The following is a 21002-nucleotide window of genomic DNA, read 5'->3' on the forward strand; positions in this document are numbered from 1 at the left end:
GAGTTATAGGGCAAGAGAAATCACGGGAGATACCATTCTCATCAAAAAGTTTTTCAAAAAGCTTATTTTCAAACTGCCCATCATGATCATTTATGACTTTAACAATCTTGATATCCTTCTCGTTTTGCACTTGTGAGTATAAGGTATATAACAATTATGAAGAGCTTTGTGTTTTGCCTTAGGTTTTGAAATAGGTTTTTCTTTAGGCACATGACCAAGAAATCTTGTTCAATTTCTGCTAACTCTATAGATCATTGAAGACATTTTGCTTCTATTTATATTTTTAGTCATAAATGTCTGAAAAGATCTGTCATACTTCTTTATGACATTATCAGAATCCACAGAAGCTTCTAAAATAATTTCTTCCTCAAGTTTTAACTCTTGCTTTTAAGGATAGAGTTGTTATTCTTAAGAATAAAATTTTCTTCATTTAAAGTGGAGAATTATTTTTTAAGCTTACTATGTGCTTCAGATTCAGACACATGAATTTGTTTCAGATCCTTGTATTTGTTATGAAGTTTCTGATACTTTTTCATCATATGCTTTTCTTCTCCTTCCCTCTGAAGACTTTCTTCTTGGACTTGTCCTTTTTGAGCTTGAGACATTCATTCTTGTAGTGACCCGACTCCTTGCATTTAAAGCACGTGATGTCGTTTCTAGCACCAAAATTATTTTGTCCAAAAGTAGATTCTAATTGACCACCTATCCTTCTTGATCCTCATAAATTTTTTCTTTTATTCCATAGTTGGTTAACTCTTCTTGAGAGAAAAGACAACTCATCTTCTTCTTCCTCTTCAGCTTGAAAGGCTTTAGTCTTTTCAGATTTTCCCATAGATTTCAGAGCCACATATTTTCCTTTTCTTTGAGGCTCATATTTTTTAAGCTTTATCTCATGACGTCTCAAAGAACTAACAAGTTCCTCAAAAGTAGTGTTGTTCATATCCTTAGACAATTTCAGTGCAGTTACCATATGCTTCTCTTAGGTAGGCTTATGATAATCTTCTTAACATGATATGTAGTAGAGTAACCTTTGTTTAGAACCTTCAGTCCTACAACTAGAGTCTGAAACCTTGAGAACATGTTCTCAATAGTTTCATCATCCTCTATCTTGAAGGCTTCATACTTTTGTATCAAAGTAATTTCCTTGGTTTCTTTCACTTGAGAATTTCCTTCACGAGTCATTCTCAATGAATCAGATATTGTCTTAGTTGTATCTCTGTTTGTATTCTTTTCATACACAATGTATGAAATAGCATTCAACAAAATGGTTACAGCCTTGTGATGATTCTTGTAGTCTTTTTTTGTTGGTCAGTCATCACTCTTCTTTCTATCTTGTTACCACTAAATTCAATAGGTTGAATGTAGCCATCAACTACCATATCCAATATATCTACCTCATGGCCAAGAAAGAAATTTTATATTCTATCTTTTCAATAGTCAAACTTTTCTCCAACAAAAATTGGAGGTTTGACACTAAAGTGATCTCTTTCACTAACAACGGGTGTTTATAAAGATGCTTCTATGAAAGCAGATTACACAAATGAAATACAATGAATAACACAAAAATGTTAAGAGCAAGTATACGAACAAAAGTTCATTGCTTTACAACTTTTTTCACAAAGATGAAATATTAAGATTATTGTACAAACGTTCGCGTGAGAGTTGTATCAAGAGCTCGTGTAAAAAAATTATTGTTTTCCATTCTTTCAAGTCTTATTTATATAGGCATAGAAAGATCCGTTAGAGGGTAGAATAGGAATTCCATAATTCTTAGTTGTATTCTTGCATAAAGCTCAGTGAGAGTGGTAGACAAAATGGTACCATAGTACTATTCTTGCCCATAAAATCACCGTAGTAGAAGGAATATTTGATATGGTATCATTTACTATTCACTCTTATAAAACCTTTTTGATCTTATCTTCTAATCTTCAGAGGCTTCAGAATGCATGTTGGTGAAACATGTTTAGAAGGATCAAAAGATGAAAGAGAGTCTTCAGAGTCTTTAGAACTTCTTCTCCATAATTTTGTCTTCAGAGTCTTCAAAAATTGGTGTTTAAAATCTCAAAGCTTGAGAGCACGCAATCTTCAGAGCTTGAAATCTTCAGAAGCTTTTAGACAATCGTTATTCATAACCATCGTTTAGTAGCATTCCAAAACTGGACTAGCTAATTACGTTGAAAGAAGGTAAGTATTGAGGAATCTCGACAGAAAGAGCTTCAACATATTAAATACATTGACCCATGAGCATTTGACGAAACGTGGTATGTTTGGTTTGGAATAATCTCAAGAGCAGCTCCATTAGATTAGGACCACTCTCTCCTCTAAACATGTCCAAAATCTCCTTTTCACTACTTGAATCCCTAAAAGACCAGACACGATTTCCACTACTTGAATCTCCATGTTCTAACTTGCTTCCCCATCATCGTCAATATTAACAATATCATCAACTACTTTATGCTCAACATATATGTCCACTACACACTTTATTTCGACAACATATTCATAAACCTCATTAGCATCACTATCACTAACTATTCTACTATGCTTGTCTGATACATTGTTATACCACCATAACCAATATTCAGAGCACTCAAGCTGACAAATGTCTTTCACGATTGTTGAACGAGTATACTTGAGTAGTTTTCGTTTATATCGTATCCACAGGGATTATTGCGATATCGCCGCCGTTCTATAGCCTATTTTGTCTTGACTTAATGTTACTTTGGTTTTGAGTTTGCAAAAGTTCATTCAATACTTTTAGTAACAAAGAGTAAATTAATGAAAGTTCTAAGTTAAAGAAAATGTATCAAGATTCGATTTCATCGACCTAACTTTGTATGTCTCCTTATAAATATATGTATATGAACTCGTTAATGATCAATATAATTACGTATCGACGTCTATACCGTCCGTGTCCGCAACGATATAGCTAGATTTACCGTATTGTCTAACCGACGATTTCTCCACCGTTTAAACAATACAAATAACGTTTTAAAACCGATACTAAGTAAACATCAAACACTAAATCCATGTCTGCAACTTATAGTTTGATAGATGATAAAGTTAGGTCAAGATACAAACATTGATGTCTCAAACACTTATACCATAGAAAAGCTTTAATAAACAAACTAAACCATCTATATTGATCATCACTTGTTCATACATAATATATTCACAAGAAATACATACAAAAGTCAAGGAGGATTACATCTTATCTTGATACAAAAGAGATTTAGCTATCCATGAAAATGGTAGCTTGCTCAAGAAGGTAAGGATGAAGAACAACAAGCATCTACTGCGATTAATCGACGATCAAAGCTTCGATTCTTCAATTCTCATTTTGCTACAGTAGACAATGGTTCTTGGAGCTCTTAAGATGATCCAACCTTTTGAAAATATCAGACTTGCTCCTTAAATAGCAATTTTGTTTTCTGTCAAGGGCGCGTCACGCCCTCTAGCGCGCATCGCGCCAATACACTTGAAAGTTAAACCGCCCAAGCGCGCATCGCGCGCTTCTCTCTGCTGGAAGCTTCAGAAAATATCTTGCCCAGGGCGCGACGCGCCCTATTACCGCGCGACGCGCGCTATGTTCTGCCCAGCTGTCTTCAATCAAGGCCAAAACTTGCTCAAAACTTCCCAAAATGAGCTAAAACCTACAAAATCATAACTAAAACACATATTAACATGAAATGAAAGCTAAAAATTATAAACTTTAAATAATTATCTAAAACTTCAGGGAATTATACGAATACTCGATAAAAATGGTCGAAAGGTGCCACTAATTAAACTAAATATTAACACAATTTGGCACCTAACAACTCTCCCCAACTTACTCTTGTTTGTCCTCAAACAAAACAATGATAAATTACCGGGAACAGAAAATATCACAAATGAAACAACCAAGTAGAAACAAGAACAATTGAATGGTTCAAATTCCAAAAGTACACAAAGATCAATCCTTACCAATTTCAATCAAAGTACCATGATAACAATGCTAATCCTACATACAAATTCTATGTCAGAAATTCCACAAGCAAAAGAAGTTCAAGAATGAATCACACCTACGCACTTCTCTATTGAGAGAACAAAAATGGAGGATCCTAACACTCACCAGACAATGACGCAAACATCCAGAATTGATTATGACTCATCTAAACAAAAGATATATAAAAAGCGTAAAAGCAAAAATCACAAAGACTTTAGGGTTGTAGCTTAGCTTGGTTAACAAGGAAATGTCATTTCTCAAGGCCATTGAAACGAAAGGGTCAATACCTAAGAGAGCATTCAATATCACATTTACATCCACACATTCCTATCAACCGATCACAAACTTTTATTGCTCAAGAGTTCACCCTTTTAATTTAAGGGAAACTAGCTATATACAAAGCTCTTTTCTTTTTCTTTTCTCTCTTGAGCAATCACTTATTTTCTTCTCCACACCAATACAACCATTTTTTTTATTCTCCCCACCTTGAATATTACCACCACATAATCACGAATGCTCCCTATTCTAAAGCGAAAAGGAATCAATCCTAACCACGTTTCATGGTACTCTTTAAGGTTAAAAGAAAGTCATCAAGATTCAGATCAAAAATCAGCAATTATAAACAAGGAAATGATACCGATTGAATCTTGGCAAAGCGGCTCAAAGTGGTTAGCAAATACTCACACACTCACCGGGTAGGTTATATTTGGTAGAGAAGTTATACTCGTAATGCGAAACAAAATGCTTTGATCACTTTCATGCTTTACACAATTTAATAAAAATGTAAGATTAATCATAAGGAAAACGAGTTAAAATGCACATTGCTGGTATCCAGCACAAATATATATACAATGGAAAGTCTCCTCACAACTAAATCTGTGCTAAAGTGATTCACAATTGAACTAATTTTACCAACAGAAATTAATGACAACTAATTTGTACAATTAAAAGCATCAGAATCAAAGGTACTTGATAAAAAAAACGATAAAGGATGTACCTTGCACGTACAGTTTTCAACTTATATCATCACCACTCAAAATTGTATTGCATCACCCACTTTCATCGTGACAACAAAAATTCGTGTTCCAACTAATTAATCATCAGGACAACAATCAAACACCATTATTTCTTCAACACATAAACACTAAAATAAATCTACTTAAAATTAAATGCGATAATAAACTAAACTGAACTTATATATATATATATATATATATATATATATATATATATATATATATATATATATATATATATATATATATATATATATATTCGTGTTCCAACTAATTAATCATCAGGACAACAATCAAACACCATTATTTCTTCAACACATAAACACTAAAATAAATCTACTTAAAATTAAATGCGATAATAAACTAAACTGAACTTATATATATATATATATAACACCAAACGGTGTTAACTATCCAAAGGCGTAAACTTAGCCTTTCAAAGTACCTCATCCAAAAGGATGGAACAAAATTAAAAACAGTGCAACTAAAAATTGTTCTAACATAAAACTAAAAACAATAAAACATAAAATAATAAAACATAAAATCTACTCCTCATCGGAAGTCTCCTGATCATCCTGCTCCATCCCCTCCTCAGGATCTGGCCTGCCCTCAGGCCATGAAGCATAAGCAGACAAATCATCCCTGGAACCAACAGGCTCCTGCAGAGATAACTGCCGGATAGAATCCTACAAAAACATAAATGCTCTTTGATGCGCCATGTGCATCTGATAGTTCCATTCACTTGCATCACCATACTGAGAACCAACAGGCGGTGCAGCAGCAACTGGAACAGCTCGAGCAGCATCAGGAAGGTCAGGTGCATTAACAGGTACACCATGAGGACGGCCACTAGGCAGACAGTACCTATTAGCAAAAATATCATCTATAACGCCATCCATGGGAATCATTCCCCCAGGTGGAAACCGAACTCCAGCTTTCCTGCACAAACCCATTATCAGTCCAGGAAAAATCAATCTACACTTAACCCCATCGCCATGACGAGTCCCATTCAGGGCGACTCTCTTCAGCTCATTCGCCACAATCCTCGACACATCAACATTATGCCCATTTAAGATGCACTGAACCAGGCCTGCAATATCAATGGTGATGGAAGAAGTGTGACTTCGTGGCCTTATGTTGTAAAGGACCACCGATGTCACCAACTGAGCCTCCTCCGTCAATTGACTACGAGTGAATGTCTTCGGTAGCCCAGCCTTAGTCAGAGTATAAGTGAAACCAGGACGACAAATCTGCTCCCTAATACTCTCCACATCCCAATTGCCTCTATTCAACCTGGGATGGTACTCACATTCTTCCACCAAAGCCAAAGGATTGTCAAGAAAATAAAAAATTGCATCTTTGCTAAAGTCAATAGCCTTACCTTTCACCCATGTTTTAATCGGGTAAGCCTCAGTGCCTACCCAACTGCTCGGAGGCAAAGAGTTTGCATAGAACTCTCTGACAATCTCCACCTGATAGAATTTCCCTTGATTGAACAATTTGTCCCAGCAAGTGTCACACAAAGCAGTCCACGCCCTTTGGAAGTGGCCGTGGTCAATAGGAACTACCGTGCGCTCGCTCCATACAACACGGCCTTGAAGATCATGGTACCTAGCCTCCTGATCCGGTCCTTGAAATTTTGACCGATCAAACCTAGCAGCCTGTGAGGAAGATCCCTCACCAGAAACAGTCTTCTTTCTTTTCAAAATAGGTGCCATACCTGCACAATTTAAAACAAACGAAACACACACACAAATTGAAACAAGTTAGCACTATTAAGCAAATCCTCACAATAGAAGCACACATCAGGCCACATTCATCATCAACTACAAAACAGGCCCTATACAATTACTCAAAATGCAAAATAAAAAAAAAAATTCAAAACTGCACCCAGGGCGCGATGCGCGCTGAACAGGGCGCGACGCGCGCTCTACGAAACCCATGAAAAAACTTCAGTTTTATGCAAAACAGAAGAGGAGAACAAGCTTCTCCTCCCTTCTAAGGGTCCCAGCAGGCAATATTTACAGTTAAAGCGTGGTTTCTACCCTAATTTCCATAAATTTCAAAGAAATCCCTAAATCTAAAAACCTAAGCTTCTAAAACAAAATTAATGGAAAGAGAGGAACATAGAACTTACCTTTGTTGATGATGATTATGGGGAGACGAAAATTAGTGAGAAAATAAGCAAGAACTAGATGCTTGAATGTGTGATTCTCTTTTCCTTTCTTGACACAAATGGGAGAAGGTGAACAATGGAGGCAAAAGACCTCCAAAAACCCTAACTCCCCTTCTAATCCTCGGTTTGGGTCGGGCCCAGCATGGGTGGGCCCAAACAAAATTATTTTTTTCAAAGATACGTAACGCGCGCGACGCGCGCAGAATCGGCGCGACGCGCTCTCATCTCTGCCTGGAAGGGGTGATTGAAGTCACTAAGCGCGCGACGCGCGCTTTATGGTGCGGCGCGCGCTACACCAGAAACAGCAGAAAATATGCTTTTTTCAGCACACCTTAAAATACCGGTAGATCAGTTCTGGCTCGACGACAACACAAAAATCCCACCTGCAAAAATAACACAAACACAAGTGAATATATACAATTTGGGGTGCCTCCCAAGAGCGCTTTGTTTAACATCGGTCAGCTCGATGGTCAAAGGCAATCAAGGATCACCAAACGATAAGACACATGTTTCACGATTAAAATCGCTTCCTCGATAAACCTTCAACCTCTGACCGTTAACAACCCACTCTTGCTTAGTTTTCTGGTATTCTACCATTATAGCCCCTTGGCTTCTAACTTCTTTGACCAGAAACGGTCCTGACCATTTCGATTTCAACTTGCCCGGAAAAAGTCTTAACCGAGAATTGAAAAGTAACACCAACTGCCCTACCTTAAAGTCCTTCATTCTAATCTTACTATCATGATAGAACTTGGTCTTTTCTTTGTAGATTGAATTAGACTCGTAGGCATGCAATCTCATCTCCTCCAACTCATGAAGTTGGATTTTTCTCCTCTCACCACACAACTTGTGGTCAAAATTTAGAAGCTTCAAGGCCCAATATGCCTTATGTTCTAGTTCTACAGGAAGGTGGCAACTTTTACCATACACCATTTGGAATGGCGTAAGACCGATCGGTGCTTTGAAAGCAGTCTGATACGCCCATAAGGTTTCATCTAGTTTCATCGACCAATCCTTCCTAGAGCTAGACACAGTTTTTTCAAGAATTCGCTTTATCTCTCTATTGGTCCTCTCAACTTGCCCATTAGTTTGTGGATGATATGGAGTAGCTACCTTGTGCTTTACTTCATATTGCTCCAACACTTTCTCAAGCGGGGCATTGTAGAAATGAGATCCGCCATCACTAATCAACACTCTTGGCGTGCCAAACCGCGAAAATATATTTCTCTTCAAAAATTTGATCACGGTCTTACCATCCGCTTTGGGTGAAGCAATCGCTTCAACCCACTTTGACACGTAATCCACAGCCACCAAGATGTATTCATTTGACATAGAGGAAAGGAATGGTCCAACAAAGTCAATGCCCCAACAATCAAATACTTCTACCTCCAAAACACTTTGGAGGGGCATTTCCTCTCTTTTCCCAATTCCACCAGTTCTTTGACAACTGGCGCAAGAGGCAACATGGTGGTAAGCATCTTTGAACAAAGTAGGCCACCAAAATCCTGATTGCAGGACTTTTGTGGCCGTACGCAAACCATTATAATGACCACCATACGGCGAATTGTGACAATGCCACAAAATGCTTTTTGTTTCCTCATCAGCGACACATCTTCTCAAAAGATTGTCACTACTTAACTTAAACAAATGAGGCTCATCCTAGACATAAAAATTAGCATCATTTAAAAACTTTTTTCTTTGATTCCAAGTTAGATCCTCCAGTATCCAGCCGGATGCTTTGTGGTTAGCCATATCCGCGAACCAGGGTCTAACTTCTTGAACCATGTACAGTTTTTCATCCGGGAATTCATCCCCCACTTCTTTTTCATGTTTTGTTACCTCGGTATTCACTAACCGAGATAAATGATCTGCAATCAAATTTTCTGTCCCTTTTTTATCTCTCACTTCAAGATCAAATTCTTGAAGTAGAAGAATCCACCTTATAAGCCTCTGTTTTGAATCAGGCTTGGTGAGAAGATATTTGATTGCGGCATGATCAGTGTAACACACTACTTTCGAACCAATAAGGTAAGAACGAAACTTTTCCAATGCAAATACAATTGCGAGCAACTCTTTTTCAGTAGTGGCATAGTTAACCTGTGCCTCATTTAAAACTTTGCTCGCATAATGTATAGCATGGAAATTTTTGTTCTTCCTTTGGCCTAAAACCGCACCAACCGCATAATCGCTTGCATCACACATGAGTTCAAATTCAAGCGACCAATTAGGAGCGACAATTATGGGTGTGGTGGTCAATTTTTCTTTGAGTTCTAGGAAAGCTGTTAAACATGATTCATCAAAAATAAATTTCGTACCTTTGTTGAGAAAATTACTCAAAGGCTTTGCGACCTTGGAGAAATCCTTGATGAATCTTCTATAGAACCCAGCATGTCCCAGGAAGCTCCTTATGCCTTTCACATTCACCGGAGGAGGAAGCTTCTCAATTACTTCGATTTTTGCTGGATCGACCTCAAGTCCTTTTGAAGAGACCTTGTGGCCAAGAACTATCCCATCCGTCACCATGAAAGTACACTTCTCCCAATTGAGAACCAAATTTGTTTCAATACACCGCTCCATCACCACATCAAGATTCTTCAAGCACAAGTCAAAAGACGACCCGTACACAGAAAAATCATCCATGAATACCTCGATGCTCTTTTCGATCAAATCCGAGAAAATAGCTTGCATGCACCTTTGAAATGTTGCAGGATCATTACATAGTCCAAATGGCATTGTTCGGTAAGCAAAAATGCCAAAGGGACATGTTAAAGCAGTTTTCTCATGGTCCGCCAGATTCACAGTTATTTGATTGTATCCTGAATAACCATCCAGGAAGCAATAGAAATTTCTTCCGGCTAACCTCTCTAACATTTGATCCATAAAAGGTAATGGAAAATGGTCCTTTCTTGTGGCTTGGTTCAACCTACGATAATCAATACACATACGCCACCCGGTCACCGTTCTCGAAGGAATCAATTCGTTCCTTTCATTTCTCACAACTGTCAATCCACCCTTCTTCGGAACTACATGCACCGGACTTACCCATTCGCTATCAGAGATAGGATAAATCATCCCAGCCTCTAATAACTTCACAACCTCTTTTCTAACAACTTCTTTCATGGTTGGATTCAATCGCCTTTGAGATTGTGCCACGGGCCGAAAATCATCTTCTAACATAATCTTATGCATACAATAGGTTTGACTAATACCCTTCAAATCGGATAAAACCCATCCTATTGCTTCTTGATTTTTTATCAAGATTTCCTTCAATCAATGCTCTTCTTTGCTAGACAAACCACTATTAATGATAACCGGCTTAGTGGAATTGTCATCGAGAAACACGTATTTCAAGTGAGACGGTAACATATTCAACTCCACCTTTGGCTCTTCAACTTTAGGCTCATCTCTCAATTCTTCAATTTGAGTTTCAAATGGATTCATCTCATCACAAGCCTCAAGATTTCTCAAGAAATCTTCAATTTCTTTCTCTTGATCTTTGGTGAGCACTTCAAGAGCTTCCATCAAAGTTTTCTCAAGAGGATTAGACAAGTGTATTTGATTCTCCACTTTCATAATAGCTTTTTCTGTAGCATCGATTTTAAAACAATCATCATCATCACTCAGATGCTTGATGGCTTCAAAGAGATCAAGACATAATTCCTCGTCTTGGTACCGTAATTTCATTAAGCCATCATCAATGTCTATCATCATTCGGGCCGTCTTCATAAAAGGCCTTCCTAAGATTAATGGTATATCAGGATCTTCTTCAATGTCTATGACGACAAAATCAACAGGAAACCAAAATTTGTCAACCTTAACAAGCAAGTCTTCCGCAACTCCATGAGGTTGAGCTGTAGACTTATCCGCTAATGATAACGTCATTCTAGTCGGCTTCAAGTCATTAATTCCTAACCTTCTCACCATAGACAATGGGATCAAATTAATGCTTGAACCGGTATCCACCAAACCTTTGCCTATATGAACATTTCCAATAGACACCGGCAAGGTTACCCGTCCAGGATCATTTGATTTAATCAGTGTACTGCGTTGAATTAAAGCATTGCAACAAGAGCTCACCGTTACTACCTCCGGATCCAAGAATCTTATCTTTTTGGTAATGATGTCTTTGATAAATTTCGAATACATCAGCATTTGCTCTAATGCCTCGGAAAAAGGAACATTTATTTGCAACTTACTAAAAATGTCCAAGAACCGAGCATAGTTCTTTGCATCTTATTTCTTTGATGGGCCGGGAGGGTAAGGTAATTTTTTCACATGAATTGAGTTCTCTTTCATCTTCCCCTTTTCACTCACACTCAATTTTTTTCTTCCTTTTTCCACTTCTATCTCCGGATTTTCTTTTTCCACTAATTCTTTCTCTTTCTCATTTTCAACTAAATCACCCTCAACATTTTTTTCTACTTCAATCACTCTATCTTTTTCACTTTCAGCAATTTCTTCCTCAACTATTTCTCCTACACCCATATCAATATTTCTACCGCTACGAGTTAGAATGGACTTACAATGCTCACGAGGATTCTCTTGAGTAGTGGCCGGAAAAGGACCTTTGTTTTGATCGGCAAGTTGTTTTGACAATTTCCCGACTTGAGTTTCAAGATTCTTTATGGCCGCATCCGTGCTCTTTTGGCTTGATATTTGCAATTGCATGAAATGGCTAAGAGTTTCCTCCACAGAAATTTTTGTTTGTTGAGGTTGTTGAGGTGGTTGATTATAACCACCTTGATAAGGATTTTGATGATTCGATGGACCCGCATCCGGCCTCCATCCTTGTTGATAACCTTGATTACCTCTTTGTTGGTAACCTTGGTTATTGTTGTAAGGTTGTTGTTGTCGCCCCACATATCCTTGATTAGGATTTGAGACGTAATTCACTTCTTCACCAGGTGGAGGACAAAAGCCTGTTTGATGGTCACCCCTACATAATTCACAACACATCACCTGTTGATTTTTAGAAGGGATCCCATTTATCTCTTTGATTTGTTGAGGGAGTTTTGACATTTGTTGAGTAAGCAATTCTACTTGTTGAGTCAATAACTTATTTTGAGCAAGAATTGCATCACTAGTATTCAACTCAAGAACTCCCGGCTTTCTTTGCGATGCACTACGATTGTGTTGCCCTTGATGATCATTCAAAGCCATCCTATCAATGATAGCAATTGCTTCTGCAGCAGTTTTTGACATCAACGAACCACCCGCGGTAGCATCTAAAAGTGTTTTTGGTTGAGGTTGGAGTCCATTTCTAAAGATATGGATTTGAGACAATTCATCAAATCCATGCCCTTTGCATTTTCTAACCATAGACTTGAACCTCTCCCATGTTTCATTGAGAGATTCATTCGGACCTTGAGAGAACACCGCAATAGAAGTTTTCGCTTCCATGAACCTATTGTGAGGAAAGAACCGATCCAAAAATTTTTCTTCTAACTCGTTCCAATTAGTCATGACATTGTTTGGTTGATCAAGGTACCATTCCTTAGCTTTTCCAATTAAGGAATGAGGAAATAGTCTCCTGAACACCTGTTCTTCTTCGGCCTCCGGAGCACCAATGGTTTCGGCGATCTCATAGAACTTTGTTAGATGAGTAAAAGGATCCTCGTGATCTGCTCCTGTGAAAGGATTCTGGTATAATAATTGAAGTAACCCCGTTTTCATTTCGGAGTTCCTTCCATTGGCTTGATCACGAGCAAATTGTGCATTCAGACGAGGGCTATTAACGCAAGGCCCTCGCACTGGAACATTAGGATCCGCAGCCATTTCTTCCTCAACTGAGTTTTCAACCGGAGTTGAAGAAGAAGATGCTTCTTGTTGTTGTCTTCTTTCCCTAGCTAGTTGTCTCTGTCTACGAGTTTTGCTATTCTCTCTACACGCAGTCCTTTCAATATCGGGATCAAAAAGGAGTTGATCTGCAGGTACACGTCCTCGCATAAACTGTAATCTGAAAAACAAACCAGGAAAATTAACAAACACAAGGGATAAGAGCTAAGAAATAAGAGTATTAATTATAAGTCTCAATACAAAACAAACTATTGCAATGCTTGCAATATCTAAACAACAATCCCTGGCAACGACGCCATTTTGTTGAACGAGTATACTGGAGTACTTTTTGTTTATATCGTATCCACAGGGATTATTGCGATATCGTCGCCGTTCTATAGCCTATTTTGTCTTGAGTTAATGTTACTTTGGTTTTGAGTTTGCAAAAGTTCATTCAATACTTTTAGTAACAAAGAGTAAATTAATGAAAGTTCTAAGTTAAAGAAAATGTATCAAGATTCGATTTCATCGACCTAACTTTGTATGTCTCCTTATAAATATATGTATATGAACTCGTTAACGATCAATATAATTACGTATCGACGTCTATACCGTCCGTGTCCGCAACGATATAGCTAGATTTACCGTATTGTCTAACCGACGATTTCTCCACCGTTTAAACAATACAAATAACGTTTTAAAACCGATACTAAGTAAACATCAAACACTAAATCCATGTCTGCAACTTATAGTTTGATAGATGATAAAGTTAGGTCAAGATACAAACATTGATGTCTCAAACACTTATACCATAGAAAAACTTTAATAAACAAACTAAACCATCTATATTGATCATCACTTGTTCATACATAATATATTCACAAGAAATACATACAAAAGTCAAGGAGGATTACATCTTATCTTGATACAAAAGAGATTTAGCTATCCATGAAAATGGTAGCTTGCTCAAGAAGGTAAGGAAGAAGAACAACAAGCATCTACTGCGATTAATCGACGATCAAAGCTTCGATTCTTCAATTCTCAATTTGCTATAGTAGACAATGGTTCTTGGAGCTCTTAAGATGATCCAACCTTTTGAAAATATCAGACTTGCTCCTTAAATAGCAATTTTGTTTTCTGTCAAGGGCGCGTCGCGCCCTCTAGCGCGCATCGCGCCAATACACTTGAAAGTTAAACCGCCCAAGCGTGCATCGCGCGCTTCTCTCTGCTGGAAGCTTCAGAAAATATCTTGCCCAGGGCGCGACGCGCCCTATTACCGTGCGACGCGCGCTATGTTCTGCCCAGCTGTCTTCAATCAAGGCCAAAACTTGCTCAAAACTTCCCAAAATGAGCTAAAACCTACAAAATCATAACTAAAACACATATTAACATGAAATGAAAGCTAAAAATTATAAACTTTAAATAATTATCTAAAACTTCAGGGAATTGTACGAATACTCGATAAAAACGGTTGAAATGTGCCACTAATTAAACTAAATATTAACACAATTTGGCACCTAACAACGATACCAGTAGCTTCAAAGAAGCTCCACTTATCAGGATCAATGTATACTATATAGTGAAAAAAACTGTAAAAATGCATTTTGATGACATGTTTTTGGTGAGAAATATATGATCCACATGTTTAAATGAGTTTAATATTAAAAATGAAAAAATAAATGCCAACTCAACAACGTTAGTCACATAAGATTTTTTTTAATAGAGTTTTGACGCCAAGGACCAACACCGACAAGAAAGTGAGATATAGGGACTTGGACAAAATAAAGATTTAATGACTAAAATCAAAAACTCGTCGACTTACTGGGACCAAAAGACTATTTATGTCTTAAAAAATTGTACCATAGGTTTATTCGGATATATACTTTCGGACTCAACCTAATTTAATAAAATGAAACAGAGTATATCCGTAAGTCGAAATTGGATATCTAAGGTCCATATTAATCTAAAACTTGTATAAATAGGGGTGTCACTATATTTGTTAGCGCGCACACAAACACACACAACACACACATGATGTCTGAATATGCGTATCTCGTTTTTGTCTACTTCAACAGCGAGAAGCCCCCTCTTCAATTTAGGTTCACAGGGATAACTCGTCTTGTCGATCTAACATTAATACTAGAGAATCTATATCCAGACAATTGAAGAGTTCTGAAGCCCTATTATCGTTCATCTTCAATTGACAACGGATGAAAGGTACAGTTTAACAAGTTTGAGTTAAAGATACATGAAGCTTCAACTATTATGTGGAGTATATTTTACTTTTACGAAACAAAAAGGTCTGATCAATGTAGATGCGAAAATTGCGAGATTGACCGAAGATATTCTAAAGATGTTGAAATGTCCTACATGATGTTGAAATGTATCGTTAGATTTACATTAACGGTTATTTATATAATGCTTCGTTTTTAATGTATGACATAATAATGATTGATGTTAATTTACGTTATATCTTTTACATTTGTTTCTAATTTTTTGGACTTTAATAGTTTTTCAAAAATACATATCTCAATTTTTTCAAGGTTTACATGCGTCTAAAAATATTTTTCGTATTTGAGAATATTTTAGAATTTTCATAATGGTGCGAGAGTAACACAGAAAAAATAATCCTTTTATTAAAAAAATGACATTAGAATCAAAATAAGAAGTTGGACTATTACTTTATGAATCTCTCACTCTAACCTTTTGAGTATTACATTCATAATTTCATCTATCACTATATAAAGTTATTCAAAAGCAAGAAACTATCATTTGAAAGTGATTTCTTAGAGCTTCTCCATCATTTGCAGACTACATGGAACTCACCGACACATACTTAATGTATTATATTAAAGTGAACAAAAACTTATGAATATGTTCTTCAAAGGAATGAAGATATAAAATTTGCTTAAAAACCCTTCACCTCACTCTGAAAAGGTAACAAAAACCATTACACAAACCATCTTTCAAAAGTTCAAATCACTTAGTGGCTATTATAATACAAAAGAAACAACTAAACAAGATAGCAGAAAAATGCATACACATCAGTAAGCAACTGTTTCCTTTAGCACCTTCTGCTACCACCTAAACATGATCATAGTTAAAATACTAGACAGAATTACTGCGACACCGTGATTCTGTCGAAACTCCAAAGTATAGCTTTTGTCAGAATCACAGTGACACGCACTGATTCTGCCGTGAATCAAAGAGTTGCAGAAATTTCACTTTTGGCCTTTCTTCTTCCACAAGTCACCAAACATTCTTATACCAGAACCCTTCTTTTTTCCACCTCCGAAACCGTCATCCATATCATCATTCATACCAGGAGAACCTACATATCCATGATACCTTCCAACACCAGGTGTCTCGAATGTTCCACCGACGAAGTTCTTATCCATTGAACCGCATCTTTCAGGAGCCCTTGCAGCAGCACTCATATCAAAACCTCCTGCAAGCACTGCAGCTGCAGCATCTGCTGCTTTCCTCCATTGTTCTGTCTGCACTCTTAGCTTCTTCATTTCTGATTCTAACAACTCCTTTTCCCCTTCCACGGATTTCAACTTCATGTTCAATTTCTCCGCGTCCCCTTTACTCGCTTCCAATTCTTCATTCAATTGCTTCACCTGCAGTGTAGTTCCTTCTTCCTTGGTTTCATAAGCTTTCACTTTAGAAACTGCTTCATTCAGTTGAGTCTTTAAATCATCGTTTCCCTTACTCATTGATTCCAACTCCTTCATTTTCTCTAACAAATCCGATTTCAACGACGCTATCTCTTCGTTTTTCATCGTCAGTTCATTCACAAAAGGCTTCTCTGACTCTGATATTGTTTCCTTTTCTAACTGATCTTCCGGCTTTCTGAATTCGATTTCCATCTTTTCGATCGGAACTTCAAACACATCGGTCTCTTCCTGATTTTCATCAGGCATAACATTAACAACATCTTGTTGTATAGTTTCAGCTTTGTCATCACACTCTTGAACTTTCTTTGAAACACTTTTCTTCACAAGTTCATCTTCAGCTTTTTTCTTTTCAGCCTCTGCAGAAGACAGCTGATCCTTCAAATTTTTCAACTCTTGTTGTGCTTGACCAAGCTGCGATTCCAAATCCGCAATGCGAGTACCGAGCTTCTTCTGGTTCACCGTCTCCGATTGAGTACTACCTCTCGGAGAACGCCGGTCTCCTAGCTTTGGACTTCGATCAGTAACCGGTCGATGATGCAACGGATCCGAGTCAGAACTCGATGTTCGAAGCTGATGAGTAGTACCTCTCGGTGACTGCCTCTGAGGCAAATCAGATCCCCTATTCGAAAAAAACAACAATTACATGTAAAAACCAAACATATCAGCATCTTCAGAATCACTTCGAGTTTAAAAAAACCAAGATGCTTTTTACAAAATCGCGGTCACATATCAAAATTCTCCTTAACTTACTGTCAATCGAAAGTCGAAACACGTGTTTTACAACATGATTACATTATAACAAAAAGTTTAACATAACATACATACCTTGATCTTGGCATTTGATAAGCTTGATGACAGAAAGTGATAGAACAAACAACACTTGTAAGGAACTTTTTAAGCTAAAAGAGAATCACACTCACCTGTTAAAGTTAACAAAAAATGCAAAATTCAAATGAAAGATAAAATGTAGATGTAGTACACATTATAATAAATTTCACTAAACAAAATGGACCCTTTTCAAGTTAATGTCACAATTAAGCTCTTAAATTAGGTGTAAGAGATAGAAAGACAAAGAAAAAACATGAATAGCTATGAGTCATAAATAAGCCAACTCACTACAAATGTGACTGATAAACTAAAAGGTGAGTAGTAATTTTGATTTAAACTGAAGAAATCAAGAATTATCTTACACTAGAAAAACTAGAAAGGCATTGCATTGATGACCCTTTTGGAAAAATCAAGAATAAAACACAACTGAATAGAGATATGTCCCACGTCACAATGGTCCTGTGTTCAAAACAATGACATGCAATAAAAGTATGCTTTTAATACCACCACCCTCAAGAGCAAAAGCATGCAGTGTAGTGTCAGAGGTAACTTTATGCAGTGCTTTTTGCTTTGTTTAAAAGTGAATAAGTGCTGTATAAATAAGTCCAAATTTTTAACTCAACCTTTTAGATTCTTTAAAAGATCGAAATTTGAACTGTTCAATCTTGATCAGACGATTCAGATGTGACTAACTGCGTGCAGTTTCGTTGTGCACAATCTATAGAGTTAAAATGAGTTAACCCTAGCAGCCCATTAAAGGAAAAAATAATTTATGTGACCCTATGCATATGTGCAACATGATACAGTACTAGAAAATAAGTAACTCTTTCACTTTCCCTTAAATTGCATTAGGCCCACCACACATTCAAGTTGTTGCATAATGGAGTAAACATTTGTACAACTCCAATAGGAAAATAGATTTACTGCGGTCGAAATACCGTGCAGTCAAAGTAGTAAATCAATAATAACCACTAGATTATGATCGGCGACTCGAGAGTGTACTCCTCTCAAAGTTTCAGATTCAAATTCTACTAAGTGCTAGACTTTAAATAGCCCCCAAGTTTTTCATCTCTATAAAATTTACACTTTGTTTAGCATATGCATCCACTTTCAAATGAGATTTCACAGAGAAAATAATAATAAGCTGGTAGAAGATCCATTCTCTGTAGAATTGTCTCCCTCTTTTAGGAAACCAAAACCATCAAGACCCTACACAATTATATGAAGCAAAGGTGGCAGTGGACCATAGTGGCCACAACATACTTATGAATGGAGGGAGATTCAGATCCATACGGTAAAGTTGTGAATTTATGTCACAAGTATAAGTTTATTATTTACTTTTTTTTTCTTCGAGAAACACGGTATCCTTTGCACGCAGAGACTAATCACTCGAGACAAAGGTTATACACAACTAAAAGTGATGGAATAATATGTATAATACACCATATTCCTTTGCATGCCGGAAGGACCAAGTCTGCTCAGTTGATAGTTGTGCAAGACATCCGAATGCATAGACATTTATTCGAACTCACGACATTTCAGTTAGGAAACTAGACCAAGAAACATGTAGAATGAAAATTTCTAATCATCAGCTAAGAGAAATTGAAAAAATAAAATAAAATTTTTTTCTCAATAAATGATTAATAATATCAGTGATTGCTAAATCATTACATCAGTTACATAATTTAATAGGAATCATAAATATTGTATAGGAATAATTAGTAATTTTAATGTATCATTAATGAAAGAAAAAAAAAAACTAAACAAAAAAGTTAGCAAAGTCAAAGGTCTAAGAAAAATGAACAAAAAAAGTTACCTTGATAACACTGTATTTTGCAAGAACAGAAGAGTTGAAGGATCTGAAAGCATCACATAATGAGAAAGAGAAGTTTCACTGCAAAAATAAGGAGGTACAAGAAGCTAGAGAGGCACAACAAAGAAGAAGAGAAATGTGATATTTTTTTATTTGAAAGTTTTTGAATTAAAGCTGTTTTGAACTGTGTGTGAGGACACTAGCCAGTAGCTAGTGCTTATTTATGAGTTTCAACTTTCAAACTCTGCAGAAAGAGTACAAAACAAAAAAGGTCATTTTGGGAAATAACCATGCATTTATTTAAAATAAATATATTGTTAGATTAAAATCAAACGGAGTATATTTTAAATTAAGTAGTTTATATTATTTGAAAAGTTTATTCTGTATTAAATTTTGAATCGTTAGATTGAAATCCAACGGCCATTATTATTGTGGCTACGTGACAACCGTATGTTGCTGATGCATGCAATCCACTTTCATATTTGAAGAGTCCCAATATATTTGGGATGTGAAAATAGAGAGGTAGAAGGAGTAGCTTCAAAGAGGGTAATAGTTGTGTAGATATTTTTTTTAAATATAGGCTTGTCTGCTTATCTCATTAGTTTTTGTCTGTCTGTCTGCTTATCTCATTAGTTTTTTTATTCTATCCTCGATGAGATTAAAAATGATTCTGTAAAGAATAGGTTAGATATACATTTCTTTAGGTTCCCTCATTTCTTTTGATGGGGTTTTTGCCCCTTTTTTTGATAAAGGCAAAACAAAAATGAATGAACGTGAGGAACATGTGTTTTTCAATTCTCTCCTTAAGCAGACAACTTTGCCCCCAAGACATCATACACCGTACAAATCAATTTGACGGTTGTCCGTATTGCATGCCTCACTCCACTCATAAGATTTTATCTTCTCCCACTATATAACAAAGAAAGCACGTCATTCTCATATATTTAAATTCATTCCATTTTCACATCACTTTTCACTCTCTCGCTTACTTAAACATATGAGTGTTAATCTTGCAAGTCAACATTATCTCCGTCGCACCAAAAATTTACTTTATTATACCAAAATTCTACTTTACTGTTCAATGAACAACTCTAATTTCATCAATGTAACAACTATTATTGAATATTTATATATAACTATGAAATTCTGAAATTTCAAATTCAAAATCAAATAATAGTGTCTAACTTAACAATTTTAACTTTTTATCACATGATGTATGACTTGCAAAGTAACAAATTCAGTTTCTAATAAATCATGTTGTAGAAAGATATTATGTGCTTGAAATTTTAAAATATCATTTCTAACCTTATTTCTAACCATATTTAAGGGTCCATGCGCTTAAATAAAATTAACCTTATTTATTGAAATTAAAAAAATAAATCATTTCTAACCACGTTTTAAATATAATGACAAAATACCATATTTTCATCGAATTTCCTTTTTCAAAAATTAAAATAAAGTTACAAGAGTGTTGGTCTCTAGGAAATCCAACTTGTTTTATCTTACTCTACTACAAGACTGGTCTTTTTGTCAGTTTCTTACACAATTCAAAATCCTTGCTATTTGATATTTTAACATTTTCCTTTTGTTTTATCCCGCAATGCGTGCATTGAGCTCTTCGTTTGAAATTTTGGTTGTAATAATTTAATATTCATTGGAGTAGAAAATAATGCAATGGTTATACATAAATAATGGATTTTGCTTTTCGGTTTGAATAAACAAGTGTTTG

The 21002-nt window shown here is 36.3% G+C and overlaps 1 protein-coding gene across 3 annotated transcripts; it reads right to left on the reverse strand.

The window, feature by feature from the left end:
* Window positions 1-15890: 15890 nt before the first annotated feature.
* LOC131644321 (interactor of constitutive active ROPs 4-like) lies at window positions 15891-19472 on the reverse strand. 3 transcript variants are annotated; one of them, XM_058914787.1, is made up of 3 exons: window positions 19277-19472; window positions 17458-17552; window positions 15891-17251 (listed from the first exon to the last, which is right to left on the reverse strand). In XM_058914787.1, exons 2-3 carry the CDS (start codon window positions 17469-17471, stop codon window positions 16174-16176), a joined length of 1092 nt encoding a protein of 363 aa, XP_058770770.1. In that variant the 5' UTR covers window positions 17472-17552; window positions 19277-19472; the 3' UTR covers window positions 15891-16173. The 3 variants fall into 3 exon arrangements, with proteins under 3 accessions (XP_058770770.1, XP_058770771.1, XP_058770773.1); XM_058914788.1 differs by lacking the exon at window positions 19277-19472 and adding an exon at window positions 17823-18794; XM_058914790.1 differs by lacking the exon at window positions 19277-19472 and adding an exon at window positions 17749-17767.
* Between the last annotated feature and the right edge of the window lie 1530 nt (window positions 19473-21002).

The sequence above is a fragment of the Vicia villosa genome, linkage group LG1 (assembly GCF_029867415.1).
Source record: "Vicia villosa cultivar HV-30 ecotype Madison, WI linkage group LG1, Vvil1.0, whole genome shotgun sequence".
Lineage (NCBI taxonomy): Eukaryota > Viridiplantae > Streptophyta > Magnoliopsida > Fabales > Fabaceae > Vicia > Vicia villosa.